The 14936-nt window shown below is 59.5% G+C and overlaps 1 protein-coding gene across 4 annotated transcripts; it reads left to right on the forward strand.

The window, feature by feature from the left end:
* The first annotated feature begins 5020 nt into the window (after window positions 1-5020).
* Kctd17 (potassium channel tetramerization domain containing 17) lies at window positions 5021-14326 on the forward strand. Of its 4 annotated transcripts, XM_042693339.1 has the most exons (9): window positions 5065-5288; window positions 6201-6309; window positions 8753-8844; window positions 9370-9465; window positions 10684-10809; window positions 11928-12024; window positions 12182-12253; window positions 12598-12682; window positions 13534-13603. In XM_042693339.1, the coding sequence occupies exons 1-9, from the start codon at window positions 5079-5081 to the stop codon at window positions 13601-13603; spliced, it is 957 nt and encodes a 318-aa protein (XP_042549273.1). In that variant the 5' UTR covers window positions 5065-5078. The 4 variants fall into 4 exon arrangements, with proteins under 4 accessions (XP_042549270.1, XP_042549273.1, XP_042549271.1 ...); XM_042693336.1 differs by lacking the exons at window positions 12182-12253; window positions 12598-12682 and having other exon boundaries at window positions 5021-5288; window positions 13534-14326; XM_042693337.1 differs by having other exon boundaries at window positions 12182-13627.
* Window positions 14327-14936: the final 610 nt, after the last annotated feature.

Raw genomic sequence — 14936 nt, forward strand, 5'->3', positions numbered from 1 at the left:
GGCATGCGGATGATGCAAGCCTCTTCTGCTTGGTTAATATTTGCTGAGCGCCCCTTCGGCATTAGGGACAGTGGGAAATGCGTTTCTCAACCGGGCCTCAGCCAGGTGCCTCAACCCTGTTTCTGCTCCGTGGATGGCTACTGCAAGAGATCACGGTCAAAGTTCCCCTCCCTGACCCTCTCTGGCTGGAGCATGGACGGTGCTGAGATGTGGTCTCATCAGAGGAAGGGGAGCAGACAGACTCAGCCCTGCCAAGCATAGGGCCGGTCTGGAGTCAGATTGCCTCCTTCTCGGAGGCCCTCAGCTTTGCTAGTTAGATCAGTCGCTTGAAGGAAGACACAATTTCCAGGTTAACCGAAACTCCTCATTTTAAACACGCAGGGAACCACAGTACCCTAAGTGGGGTGGGGTCCACCTGCACCTCCATTTCCCTTCATGGCTTTAGGGCAAACCCGGCTAAAGTCAGAGACCCACTTCCCTAAGGAGGTGGCCCAACCCTTAGGACTTTTCCAACTAAAGAACCGAGGACTTTCATCCCCTCCATACAGGTGAAGACTGTGGCCACCAAGGGTGCATTCACTTGCACCCTGTAAAGATTCCCTCCCTGTCTTCAGCATGGCAGCCGGCTGGGCAGAGAACAATACAAGGAAGTGCGTGATCACCTGTGATCACTTCTTGGGGTGAGCCGAGTGCATCAGAGGTCATGACAGGCATGATCCAGGAGACCCTAGCATCAGCTCTTCCCCCTCTGCCTCGTCCCCCGGGAGCTCCAGCTCCCTGCAGCCCTGCCGCTGCCTTGTGTGATCTTCCCTATTTCTAAACCACAATTGGCTGGAAGTCAGCTAGATGCCCAGTAAGAAAGCAGGTGAATGCAGTTGCCTGAAGAATGCCCACGGCCTGCCCCAGTGCCAGAGCGGAAAGGGGCGGCCAGTGGCCAGTGACTGGACATTTCTCATGCTGATTTTAAGAAAAAGAAAGCAAGAAGAGGACATTAGGGTTTTTTTGGAGGAAGGATGCTATTTTTGCTAGTACTGGAGCTTGAATTCAGGGTCTAGGTGCTGTTCCTTCACTTTTCCACTCAAAGCTAGCACTCAACATTTGTGCTACAGCTCTACTTCTGGCTCTGTGTGTGTGTGTGTGTGTGTGTGTGTGTGTGTGTGTGTGTGTGTGTGGTTAAGTAGAGATAAGACACTTGCCAACTTTCCTTCCCCACGCTGGCTTAGAACCACGACCCTCAGATCTCAGCCTTCTGAGTGGCGATTGTGATCCATTAGTGCCCCGCTTCATTCTTTCTAAATAACTGCCGTTTATTTACGTTGAGGACAGAGCCCACGCCTGGGTTCTGCATGCTGAGAATGCGTGGAAGAGTACCAGTGAGAGGGCGCAGGCTTCTTCAGGATAAGAAGAGCCTTGTGGAAGAAGGTTGGACCACAGCAATGTACTTAATGCTGTGGAAAATGTACTGACCACTGCGTACAAATGGCAAAGATGGAAAATTTAATGTGATGTGTATTTTGCCATACTTCATAGAGAGAGAGAGGGAAAGGGAGGTTTCTTTAGAATGTATTTTTTAAAACAAGGATACAGGAGGTGGTTTTGGGGGGGTCCCTTTAGTCAAATCTTAGTTTGAGTACCAAATTAATAGTAACAGATTATTATGCATATAATAAAGTAGGAATCTGAGAGTTATAGAAATGAATGATATGTCAGTGCAGGAAAGAGATGGGAGATTTCTTTTGTGGATCACCATTGAGAAATGTTGAAGGAAGGCTGGAATTAGAAACTCACAGCTTGGCTCTGGTTACTACAGGCAAGAGCAATCAGAGATCATTAAAATCGGTGGGAAAGAATTTAGCTTGATGAGACATGGAATATTAATATGGTCTCGTGGTATCTCCTCATCAAAAGGGAAGAGTCACTGCATAGCTTGGGAACCTGGCAGGCACCACCTTAACAAATAGGAAACCTGGCAGGTACCACCTTAACAAAAGAAAAAAATGGTTTCCTCCCCAGGAATGGGCTACGGCGACACCGTATCCTGGTAGGACAGGCTGCAAACACGTGACTGCTCCCGGGTTCCTGCCAAAAAATTGTCCTAGTGTGTCTAACACGAAGCACTTACAAGCCAGCTCACACCAGGGGGCATGTCACAGAATCGGTCACCTGACAGAAAGGTGCAGACCCATAGGCTTTTAGCAGGGTTTTTTTTCCTCTCTCTTTCTTTTGCTAGAAAGCATAGTAGTGAGACAAATGGAGATGAGAAGACTTTTGTAGATTAGCAAAAATGTATCCTGTCAATGTAACTTTCCATGTTCTGCTCATTGTACTGTTTCTGGGAGAGAATGTCCTTGATTTTAGGAACTCTGAAAGGTTTAGGAATGAAAGGTCATTGGCTCTGTAATGCACTCAAGAACAGTTTGGGAAAACAAGAAAGGCTCAGAGAGGATGAAAACTCCCAAGTTTCACATTTATTAGCGATATCTTAAAATTATTTGTCCCAACATTTCTCTAAGCCTGAAATTATTTTCTAAAGGACATGGGTGGGTTTCTGTTAGTTTGTTTCTGCTGTTGTTTTTAAGATTTCCTGACTGCATTTCTGCCAGGACTGCTGACCACAGACCTTAGTCCTTAGACCACCTGCAGCAGCTCTCACTGAAGAGTTTAAGGACTTGTCTGGGAAACCTTAGAAAAAATACAGTGCTTGCCCACAGCAGGGACAGGAGAGACACCCCAGAACAGAACGGCTGGAAAGCTGGCTGATGGGGTTCTTGGAATGCCTCCCGTTTCTGAGTGACAGAGCAGAAGGAAAGCCATGTATACAGCCTGCCCTGTCTGTCCTGGATTCTGGGCTGTGAAGCCCAGTGGAGGCCATCCTTGAATAGCGACCCAGGTGCTAATCAGAGGCACGGCCCAAGAAGGAAACGGTACTACTGTGAGCCACCTTCAGCAGTAGGGGCCCTAAAGAGTTCACTTGGGGAAAAAATGACCCAGCTTGAACCATGCGTTCTGGCCAAAGCAAAACCATGTTGAAAGGCCAAGGGTGAAAGCCCCGGGCCTGATAGACCTTTCTTATCCTTTCCTCCTCTCCTACCTCCACCCCACTGCCAGGCTGGGAGCCCTCCAAGCGCCCTCTGTTGGTGGAAAGGAGCAGTGCCCAGGCCCAGGTGGTCCAGCCTGGCCTAGGCAGGTCTGCAGCCCTGCCAAAGCCAGCTGAATCTCCACGGGAGGCACCTGCCCCAACCTCTACCAATGTGAACTCAGCTTCCTGCAGTTTGCAGATGTTACTGGCTGCCCTGGGAACAAGGGGAGGGTCTGGGTCTCACCCATTCCTGACCAACTCAGCCTTTGAGGCAGGCTTGGTGATTATATGTAGACATTTGGGAAAGTTCAAGGTAAAAATCCCAGAGACACACTTGTTAGACATGTTCAAGCCCTACCAATGCTTAGGCTGAGGATGCTGTTTCTGGTCCAGGACTTGGCACATAGTAGGGGCTCAGTGAAAGGATATGAAGTGAGATTTGAGTAGGTAGGTACCTACCTCACTAACTGATTTGGGGTGTGTGTTATGAGGCAGAGATTCATACCCAGAACATGGGCCTCCAAAGCCTGTTGGAATATTTGTCTGGTCAGATGCCTGTCACTTTACTGATTACACCCCTTCCTCTCTTTGAGTGACCTGAAGAGGTTCAGGTTCAAACCCAGCAGTCCCCCCCCCCACACCCACAAACCAAGCAGGGGGACCAGCCCCCAGGCAGCAAGAGGACTTGATTTGAGATGAAGAACATGACAAGGACTGGAGAGGAATCAGAGGATTGTGGCATTCTGCACTTGGGGAGCAGAATACAAAGTACCCAGCAGACATGAGTGATATCTTCTTAGTCATGGCAACGCCAGCAGATGTGACACAAGCCACTCAGAGGCAGAGAGGCAGCTAAGAAAAGGAACAGGTTCAGCCCAGGACAGCCGAGTGACAGGCTCAGGTGAGGCTTCCCAGGGCATCTGTGCTCCTCCAGCTCTATCTGGGAGCAGAGCAACCTCAGGGTCGCTTCCAGTCACAAGGGCTCAGCACAGGGAGGTGGCAGCCACTCTGCCACCGCTGTCACCTGCCCCATGGGCACTGCAGGTCCACCCCCTTATCCCCCTTCCCACTCCACAGGCTTGCCTCGCCTTCTGTGCTGCCTTCCTGCTGCTGTGCAGAGATATTTTAGACCTGGTTCTGGACAGAAACTGGGGTGCTCAACCCACCTTCTCCTCTTGTCCCTGAGATCTCCCAACTCCTCACCTACAGAACCAGAAGATAAGCTCGGTATGCGCACGCACATACACACACACACACACACACACACACACCACCACCACCACCATCACCAATGGCAGCCACAGGAAAGGGGCCTCAGTGGAAGGAAAGTCTCCTAGAATCCCACGGGATGCTCGCTCACCAGCGGTGTCTATCATTTCTGTGGCCCCATCTGTAAAATGAGGATAGTAATTTTAACCACACACACACACACATACACACACACACACAGAGTCTCCCCCTCCCCCCCCATGCCAGGATGAAAACTATTAGCACTGAGCTGGGGTGGTGGGGAGGGAGGCCGCTCAGTGGCAGAGCTGGGTGGGTCCTGGGCGTCGTGGGCCGTCTCCACAGCAGCCATGCAAGGCTTGGGAACCCTTAGGAAGCAAATACGATTTCAGGAGGAAGAAGATTCTCCTCCCATCCGTTGTTTGATAGCTGTCAAACTCTACAAAGGAAAAAGAGCATGAACACAAATAGGGGTGGGAGTGTAGATTGACTCAGTGTGTGGGAAGCTGACCTTTTCCAAACACAGGACAGTGACCGGAGTCATCTTGCAGTGACCCAGTGCGCTCCCTGCCAGGGGCGGGGAGGAGTGGGGGGAGACGAGGTCACCGCCCACCGCGCGCGCCCCGCCCACCGCGCGCGCCCCGCCCACCGCGCGCGCCCCGCCCACCGCGCGCGCCCCGCCCACCGCGCGCGCCCCGGGGCAGCGTGGACTACACTTCCCGGCGTGCCTCGCGCCTGGTACCCGCCCGCGGCCCAGCGCGGCGGGCGGAGGATGCAGACGCCGCGGCGGGCGATGAGGATGGAGGCCGGGGAAGCTGCGCCGCCGGCGGGGGTGGGCGGCCGCTCGGCGGGCGGCTGGGGCAAGTGGGTGCGGCTCAATGTGGGGGGCACGGTGTTCCTGACCACCCGGCAGACGCTGTGCCGGGAGCAGAAGTCCTTCCTCAGCCGCCTGTGCCAAGGGGAAGAGCTGCAGTCGGACCGGGTGAGCCCGCGGGCGGGCGGCGGGCGGCGGGCGGCGGGCGGCCCGGGCCCCCCCACCCCGATCCCCGGCGCGGCGCTGTCAGCCGGCCAGCCCACCCACCCGCCTTTCCCCGGGAGCCGGAGGCGGGAAGCAGCGGCCGGGGAGGGGGCGGGAGAGGGGCCGGGCGCGCGCTGCGCGCATCGCCGGGGCAGCGGGACTGGCAGGCCGGGAGCGCTCCACGCGCGGCGCTCCCCCCTCCTTTGCGGGGTGCGGGGACCACCCCCCCTCCGGCGGCCACCGTGTCTGCGCTTCCACCCGGCATCACCTCCGACGGGCTCCTTCCCTGCTCTGGGCGCAGCCTTCCCGTCTGGAGGGCCAGCTGGGTCCCAGCTGGGGCTGGCCCCCTGAGATGCCCCGCCCCCTCCTCGTGACCCTCCCGCGCGGTGACCTTGGGCAAGTCCTCTCACCTCCAGATGTCTCAGCCCGCCCTGCCTCCCTGCGGGCTGCCCGTGTCCAATCAGAGAGCAGCTTCTTTGGAAACTTGAAAACATCCCCTGACTGATTGATAGACAGTAGAGCTAGCCTGGGGTAGGGGGTGGGAAGAGTGGGGGGCATCCCTGCAAGAGGGACCATCACTGAGCCCTGCACCGGGCCAGAGACCACTCAAAGTTCTTCTCGCCCACGTGTTCACGGTCACCTAATTATGGGGCGAGGAGAGAGGCTCAGAGAGGTCAAACCATCAGTCCAAGGTCACACAGCCTAGAAAAGGCAGAGGCAAAGTTTGAACCTCAGTCGGCCTGATCCCAGAGCTTTACTGCTCCAGCCTGTTACCCTGCACCCTCTCTCCCTCCCCTGACCTTTCCTAGAACAGTGTGGGCTTGGGCAGGGGTGAGGCTACACTTCCCTTAATACCTGTGGTATTCTCCTCTATAGGATGAAACTGGGGCCTACCTCATTGACCGGGACCCCACCTACTTTGGGCCCATCCTGAACTTTCTCCGCCATGGCAAACTGGTGCTGGACAAGGACATGGCTGAGGAGGGTAAGTGGGTCCAGTGGCCTGAGGCCCATTCCTAGCTCTGCCTTGTGCAGTTTGGTAGGGCTTTCCACAGAGATCCAAAGCCACTTCCCCTCGCTGGCATGGAACCCTGCTCTCTCACACACTTTCCGCCTCTTCTCAACTGGAACAGGGCTGGCCTCGGTGGAGCTGTCAGGCCCCAGCTTTCACCGGATGGCCACGGAGGCCTGTGCAGAGGATGAAGGAAGCCCTTGCTGGAGGCGTCTGTTAGGGGTGGGGCTGCCTTTTCTTCCTTTCCACTCTTGGCCTCTTGGGAAGCCAGGGGTATCTACTGCAGCCCTGAGGTGGAGGGGAAAAGGGGTTGGGAATGGGGGGACCCCTCACCACCTTCTTTCTCTGAGTGATCTGCTATTTTGATTCTCAATTCTGCCAATTCTGCCAGGCGAGGACTTGCAGTGAGCAAGTGGGTGGAGAGGGTGAGTCTTCCCCAAATCTGGCAGTCTCTGCCGCACTGGGCTGGTTGGGATGGGAGGCGGGGGTGGGGGAGGAGCCTGCTCCCTGGTAGGGCTTCAGCGACTCCCAGGGCTGTAGATGCCCATGTCCGGGCCTAGCAGACAGAGAAGCCAACTATGAGAGAACTGTCACTTACAAAGCTTCAGCCTGGGCCAGGGACCAGTGTGCCTAGCCGTTTCCTCAGGACACAGGGTGTGGTTCTGGGTAAGCCGACCCAGCCAGGCCTGCTAGTATCTACCAGTCTCCACTGGTATCTACAAAATGCATGCATTCTGCCTGCACTGAGTCTCCATGTGTCCTGGGTCCTGTGCACCCGTGGTTGTCGGGGAAGGCTAGCCATCCCTCCTCACTCTTGCCCATGGTCTCACAGGGTACAGCAGTCTGGAAGCTTCTCAAAAAGCCAGGCTTCAACACCTCTGCTCTGCCGAGGCTGGCAGCAGCCCTAGGGGAGCAGATAACGTGGGTGTGGCCTGGGAGCAGGTCCCACTGGGAGGGGAGGAGGTAGCACTCCAGAGTCACAGCCAACACCTGTTTACAGGTTTGATTTCTCAAAGCCCTGAAACTGATAGCACCTGCAGACAGCCAGCTCCCTACCTAGGGGGACCTGGAACCTTACTTCACGCCCTGTCCCTCCACGTGTCTGTCTGTGAAATGGGGTGACAGCAGTGCCCACGTCGCTGGGGGTGGATGAAAGGAGCTACAGGTCCCGCTGGCCCTGAGGCTGCGCAGCTCCAGGTTACATGATGCTCATGGACACCCCCTCTGTGGCAGGCCTCGGGGAGCTCTGGGGACAGCAATATAGATCAAAGAGGGACCTTGTGCTCATCCATTCTGGCTGTTGTCCGCCATGGAAATGTGTTCCTCACGGTGCTGGAGGCTGGGTTCTGCGCTCCTCTGTCCAGCCCAGTGGGGCCCTGAGGAGACCCTCTTGTGGGCTGCAGACTGCTGCCTTCCTTCCCTGGGTGCTCCAGGCAGGATGTGGGCACCGTCACAGTACCGGGTCTCTTCTTAAGGGGGTACCATCCAATCCCAGCCTTCCCCCTCTTCACCATGCACCGCGCACCATGCACCATGCCGTGCGCTTCCCTCCAGGCCCCCTCACCTCGCCAGCCAGGATTCAGCATGGGGATCTTGAGGGGACACACAGCCCATAATAGGTCCTGTCCCACGGAGCCTAGCAGCCAATCTGGAAGGAACCGAAGGGACCCGGCCCTGCAGAAGCTTCAAGTGGGAACTTTTCCACTTCACTTGGCGGGGCTGGGGGCGACTTGATCTCTCAGATTTATTAACTGCAAAATGTGAAGAACAGTGCTTGCTTCCCTCATAGCTCCAAGATTCCAGATGAGCACAGGGGCCTTAAAAACTGTGAAGTGTGGGCGCTGGAAAGGGTGCATAGAAGTTTATCCTCCTGTAGCAGGAGCTTGAAGGCTTAAGGCACTTGTGTCTCCATACATCTGCATGACTTTGGGCAAGTCGTTTCTCTCTTGGGGCCTTAGTTTCCCCTGTTGAGTCAAGATGATTAAAGTACCTCCTTCTCGTTATGAGGACCAAACATTAGGGGTGGCGTGCTGCAGGCGCAGGGTCCCACAGGTGCGGGCTACGTGGATGCACACAGTAGTCATGGCCCAGGCCCTCATGGCATCCCAGGGCTCCATTCCAGCTCACCTCTGGTTCTTGGTGGCGCCAGAGCAGTGCCAGCTTGTGGACCACAGGCGGCCTTGGTGCTCTGATCTGTGCCACGAGGGGCGCTGGCTCCATCACGGCATCTCCCCCCTTCCACTGGGAGTATGGAGCCCAAGGAAGGAAGGAAACGGAGCCTTTCTTTGGCCACTGGACTCCGAGTTGCCACCCACTCTTGTCGGGGCCTGCGACTAGGGCAGGGCGTGGGCCTGGCGGCAAGAGGAGGACAGAGTCTGGGGCGGCAGGAGTAACCAGGGGCTGCTCCGTCTGCCAGGAGTCCTGGAGGAGGCCGAGTTCTACAACATTGGCCCGCTGATCCGAATCATCAAAGACAGGATGGAGGAGAAGGACTACACCGTGACCCAGGTCGGGAGAGAAGCTGGGCGGCGGGGGAAAGGCCCGGGGACCTCACACTGCTGCCGGGTGGCCTCTCAAGACCTTGCGCTTGGGTACAAAGAGGTCTTGAGCGGTGCCCACCCAGCGACCAGGAGCAGATGGGAATAGTCCCCACGTTCCCTGGGAAGTGCCATAGGGGATGGAGGCGGGACAGGGGAGGGGAGGTGGGACAGGGGAGGGGAGGCGGGATAGGGGATGGAGGCGGGATAGGGGAGGGGAGGCGGGATAGGGGAGGCTTCACGTCTCTGGAGGGTCTGACATGATCAGTGACCCAAATGTTACCCCCCCCCCATTCCAGTTCTAGATCCTCACTGATCCCATAGCGTATAGGGATCTATGAAGGAGTGAGATGTATCTGCAATCCCTGGTACATAGTGTGTGCCCAAGGCACAGCTCCCTCCAGCCCTTCTTCCTCTTTCCCCCACCATCCACCTTTCAGGAGTATATGGTTGAGGAGGGGCGGCAGGAGCCCCTCACACGCCCCTCTGCCCACAGGTGCCACCCAAGCACGTGTACCGGGTGCTGCAGTGCCAGGAGGAGGAGCTCACGCAGATGGTCTCCACCATGTCTGACGGCTGGCGCTTTGAGCAGGTAGGCTGGGACCACCCGGGCAGCCCAACTTCAAGTTCTCACCTTAGCCCCCACATGGGGAGGGAGTGCTCTTAAATCCGGATTTCCATAATGAGGAGAGGAGGACAAAGAAGGGTGGGTAGGGGGCTGCAGGGTATTGTGGGCAAGTCTCTGACAGCCAGGAACTGGAGACAGAGCCACGGAGGTAACTACCCTGGGCAGAGTGTGCCCAGGGCGCGCCAGCGCCCCCTTCAGGCTTCCCTGAGCTCCCGTGCTGACCTCACTTGACCAGCGCCGCCACCATGCAGGTTTCCAGGGGAACACAGCCGCAAAGCAAGCTCAGTCTGATTTGCCCTTAGAGCAAGAAGGCTCACCTGGGCCATGAGTTGTTGCCTTTCACAGGAAGCTGAAGGGGGAGGGCTGGGCCTCTGGGGTGGCCGGCAGGCAGGAAGTCCAATCCAGTCCAGGAGCCGGAGGCCCAATTCCTTTCCAGCCCCAGGAAAGCCACAGCTCCTCCCAGGCCACTGCCCATCTGCAGCGGAGGCCCGGGCACCGCATTCTCAAGGCTGCTGTGATCACCCGAGGGCCGGCAGTGACGCTGCTGGTCCTGCCAAGGCCCTAGTGTCAGGTCAACTCTTAGGACTGAGTTCAAGTCCACAAGACCCTAGAGAAGGCTTGGAGGGACCCAGGTCCTGCACTTCCTGTAGCCCCACGACCTGCAGGCCACTGTTCCGAGTGGAGGGGGGGAGATTTTTCTGTGACTGCTGAATCAGGACCCCTGAGAGCTGGAAGACTCATTTGTGCAAGATTTCCTTAGCCAGAAGGGCTGTGTGGGTGTGTCATCCTCCAGACCCTGAGCCACTGAGAGGCTGAGGGACTGGTCACTAGCCCTGTGAACTCACTGGCCTGCCTGGCCTTCCTGGAGCAAAGGAGTAGTCTATAAGGCTCCTCTGTGTCCCAGCCCCATGCTGCAGCCTAGAACCTGGAGATGCTGCAGCCATGTCTGGGCCGGGGGACAGCATGCTCATTCCCGGACTCTGCCTTCCTCTAGGAAGTGGCTGCCTGGCTGTGGCAGGGTGGGGGCTCGGATGGGTCAGGCCCTGCCAATCCAGGAGAGGTGCAAGCCAGGGAAGCTGGAGCCGTCCCTGCAGACTGCCTAGAGCAGAGCCAAGATGACCTACTGGCAGCCGCCAGGGGCACCTCTGTCCCCCACCCAACCTCCGTCTCTTCCCCCCCCAGCTGGTGAACATCGGCTCCTCCTACACCTATGGCAGTGAGGACCAGGCCGAGTTCCTGTGCGTGGTGTCCAAGGAGCTGCACAGCTCCTCCCATGGCCTGAGCTCCGAGTCCAGCCGCAAAACTAAGGTAGAGATGTGCTCCTCGGGCATTCCTCCCTCCGTCCCCGCCGCTGCCTCCTCCCTCCCACCGCACCCCATAACCCCATGGTCACAGCCACTGCCATCCATCCCATGCATCTTGGTCAAGTCTGCTCACACCAGTTACCAGGCCCAGGCTGGGGAGCAGCAAGTCAGGACCGCCCGCAGGGCGCGGCCAGGGTGGCTCTGCGGGGCCACGCGGTGTCTGCACCAGACAGTGCACTGAGCTAGCTGACAGAGTATGGCCTTGGGCGAGTTCTGTCCTCTGGGCACCTTTGCTATTCTCCATGCAGCCAGAAAGGCGAACCACATCCTGTGTTGACTCAGACTTGGGCTCTGGAGTAGCCAGCTTATTCCCTGGGGCTGGCGATCATCCCCCTCAGGCCTAGGTCAGAACCAGGAAGCCACACTCCACAGTCCTGCCCCAGGCCTCGCTGTGTGTCCACCTGCCCGGAGCCAGCCTCCCCCCCCCCCCCCCCCCAGCACAGCTGCCAGCATCTGTTCCCCTCAGCTCCAGGACCTCTCATTTGGGCAGCAGCAGAGTTAGGCATGGGCCTGGCTAGGACAGAGGGGGCCTGCTCCTGTGTGCTGGAGACCTACCCTGGCTTCCTGTCTGTCTTGTCTGTCTGTCTGCCTCACCCTCCTCCCGTGCTGGTGGAGTACAGTGAGAGCCCGCTGCGCTGCCTGCCTGTGCCACCGCCCAGGCCTGGGTGCCAGACCCTTGCTGGCACCCTAGATCTGGTTGGTGTTGGCCCCGAGACATCCGTGGCTGCCTATCTTACCCTCCCCACCCCCAAAGCAAGGCCTTGCCAGGCACCTCCTGCCGCCCCCACCCACCACACCCACAAGGCTCCTCTTCCACCCCTCACCTCCACAGCCCTCTGTGACCGCAGCCAGACTGGTCCTGAGCCGGACCCCCTGGGCTCGCCCGGGCTGGCGATGCCTGGCTTCTGTGGCTACAGCCTTCCCTTGTCCCAGGTCACTCCCGATCTCACCTGCCCCTCTGCCCTGAGGTTGGGGGTGGGGCACGGGGACAGCTACCCCCGCGCCCCGGGCCCTAGGTCAGTGTCTCCACTCTCTCTTCCCTGGGTCGGCCGGCGGGTCCAGAGCGCGGAGGAGCAACTGGAGGAGCCACCGCGGCAGGAGGAGGTGGAGGAGGTGGAGGTGGCACAGGTGCAGGTGGAGGCAGATGCCCAGGAGAAAGGTGCAGCCCGCCCCCAGGAAGATGATTGCTAATGAGAGCCGGGCCTCCCGCTCGCCCTGCTGGAGCAGCTGCAGCCGGGACGAGGGCGGGCCGCCAGGGTTAGCTTAGCGCCTGCTGCCTCGCCCCATAACCATCCCTCTCTCACTTTCTCTTGCAGCCCTGTCATCTCAGGATCCCGCTAACCTTTTCTCCCTCCCACCACCGCCTCCTCCTCCGCTTCCTGCTGGAGGTCCTGCCTCATCTTCATCCACCTCCTCTTCCTCCTGGATCTCATCTGCACCCTGCCTCTTCCCTCTCTGCCCCTGTCCAGGTCTTCTCTCTGCCTGCTCGCATCTCCATCCTGGGGCCGCTCTGGCCCCGGCCTCCCGTGCCCTCTCCCCAGGCCCCATGGCCCTGCATCCCCGAGCATTCCGCCAGCCGCCTCCTGCACCCCTTCCAGTCCCTCCTGCCTCCTGGCCTGGGGAGGAGCGTCATGGCTGCACCTGCTCCGTGTCCACCCACCCCGCTGGGCACCTCTGAGGCTGGCCTGGGCCCCGCCGGCCTGCTTGGCCCCCTCATGTGCCCTCCTTGCAGGTCCCCGTTCACACCCTCCCAGACCTGAGCGGGAGCCTGCCGGGAGGGCTCCTTGGCCCGCACCAACCCAGAGCTGCCAGCCCCGGTTAGGAGCCTGGCAGAGTTGGACGGAGGGCCGAGCAAGGAGGGTGCTTGTCTCTTGTCCTTGGACTTGGGCCAGGCTCTCGGCTGGTTTTCTCCACTCACCAGTTTCTCATCCTCACTGGGCCTTGGGGTGAGGCCCTGAGAGCAGAGCGAGGTGGGGCGGGGGGCTTTCCTGCCCACCTGCCTGCTGGGTGGTGCCTGAGCCAGGCTGGGGAGGGGCTGCATCCCCAACGCCCTGGAGCTCCTGTGTGGCTGCATGTAGCCCCCGGCCCCCTACTTCTGTGGGGTGGGGAGGCCAGGCCACATCGGGATAGCCTTGGCTGGCAAAGATGGGCCAGAGCCGAGGATTACAGGGTGGCCAGGCGCCCACATGCCCCCACTCGGGCTCAGCTGCCCCGGAACCCTGGCAGCCACGTGCCCTCTGGGCCCCAGTGGATTCTAAAGTGGGTACAGCAGCTCTCCCGGCCCTGCCTCGGCCCTGCCTCCACCCTGGACCGAGTTTTAGTAAGGCCTGGCCTCCCCAGGCAGGCTCCATGCAGCCCAGGGTGGGCACGGGGCGCCCAGCCGAGTTCGGTGGGGCACCCCTCCTGCCCCCCCCCTCGGTCCTCACTCCACTTCTCTGGGCCTCAGCCCCATTCTCCTCTTCTGGAAGGGAGCCTGGGACTTACTGGCCTTTCTCTCTCCCTCTTTCCCTCCCTCCCTCCCTCCGTCCCTCCCTCCCTCCTCTCCTTCCTCCCTTCCTGCCTCCTTCCTTCTTACTTTCCACCCTTCTCCTGCCCTCTCGTTACCGGCCTCCCTGGTTTTCTGATCCCCCCTCCCCTCCTCCTGCCCCTTCCCTCTCTTATTTTCTAGCTATTACAAGCCAGAGGCACCCGGATGTGAGCCCCCAGATCACCTCCAGGCACTTGGGGTTCCGATCTGAAATCCTTTATTTTTGTACCACGGGGCGGGCCCCCGGCCCGAGAAGGAAGCTGTGTTCTTTCCCTTGCCCCTCCTGTCTGTACTCACTGGGCTGGGACTCACCCCTGCCCCCAGGGCTGGGCTGGGGGCCCCCCAGAACCTCACCAGGCCTGAGGCGGACCCTGGGCAGGGCTACCTGCCCGTGGCTGAAGTGGGGCCCTGCCCAGCTGTGTCTCCCAGGCCCCTCCGTCCCGTGGCCCCCGACCCCCTGCTGCATGGTGGACGCGCCCCCTCCCTGCCCGGGCACCTCCCCTCCTTGAGCTGTCTCCCTGTCCGTCCCGGCGTTTCCCTTGCCTACCTCACAGGGCTGTTGTGAGGGTGCCCAGAGCAGCAGAGCCCCCGAAGCAGGGCCATCCCTCACCTTCCCTGGGGACACAGCCTTAGCCCCCCCATGCAGGACACTTTGCTAAGGGAGACTCAGGTACTGGGGTAGCACTACAGGGACCTGGCCTGGGAGGAGAATGGGGAGAGGAGGCAGCGCAGCCCTGCTCCGGGCCCAGGCGTGGTAGAAGTGGTGGGCAGGACCCCGTAAGGGGCAGGGGACCCTCCTCCTCTGCCCAGGGCAAGGCCTGATTGTGTGGGGGACTGAGCGAGGCCCTCCTGTGTGAACCCCAACCCCCCAGATGGGGCCTCTCCACTCAGCCGTGCCTCCCACCACTGAATGAATAAACCTGAAGAAAAGCCCCGCCTGGCTGCCTGCTGTGTGGGCCCTTAGGGGACAGGCCGAGCCGGAGACCCACCCAGACGACTGGGCTTTCCTGAAGCCCAGGCTCTCCCCCAGCCACATGGCTGTGTGTTGGGAGGAGAGGTGGAGACTTGGCCTGGAGCTCTGCCCAGGGGTGGAGGCTGAAGACCCCCTCTGCTAGGCTCTGGGAAATGGAGACCCAGGGCAGGATTCCCCCAGACTCTACCCCTCCTCCACGTCCATCACTGCTGCTCAGGCCCCCCCCTCCCCCCACTGTGTCGAGCCTCACCTCCCTAGAGCCGGCCGTGGCTCTCTAGGGCACACACCCCCCCCCCCCCCCCTCCTCAGCCTCCCATTGTCCCAGCAAGTAGAGTCCCCTGGAACCTTGTTAAAAGACCTGCGCCCTCCCCACCTGGCTTCCTGCTGGGACCGACGAGGGGGCCTTTGCATTCCAGCTCCTCCATTCTCATGGAGGGAGCCCTGCCCCCCTAATCATCATCATGCCACCTTCAAGCTGGAGGCCTCCCTGGCAGCACCCCCTCGGCGGCTCCTCCCCTTCCCCCCAGTGCCCTTGGCCCATCCCCAGCCAGCTCTCCAGGCTCCAGGACCC

The sequence above is a fragment of the Dipodomys spectabilis genome, unplaced genomic scaffold, assembly GCF_019054845.1.
Source record: "Dipodomys spectabilis isolate Male_0828 unplaced genomic scaffold, ASM1905484v1 ptg000163l, whole genome shotgun sequence".
Classification (NCBI taxonomy): Eukaryota; Metazoa; Chordata; class Mammalia; order Rodentia; family Heteromyidae; genus Dipodomys; species Dipodomys spectabilis.

Bases quoted from the DNA above. Each gene is read 5' to 3' on its own strand.
- Kctd17 (XM_042693336.1), top strand. From the start codon at position 5,079: ATGCAGACGCCGCGGCGGGCGATGAGGATGGAGGCCGGGGAAGCTGCG. The intron at 8,845-9,369 runs GTCGGGAGAGAA...CTCTGCCCACAG, and splicing joins AGGACTACACCGTGACCCAG to GTGCCACCCAAGCACGTGTA. The intron at 12,025-13,533 runs GTGCAGCCCGCC...CTTATTTTCTAG, and splicing joins GGCAGATGCCCAGGAGAAAG to CTATTACAAGCCAGAGGCAC.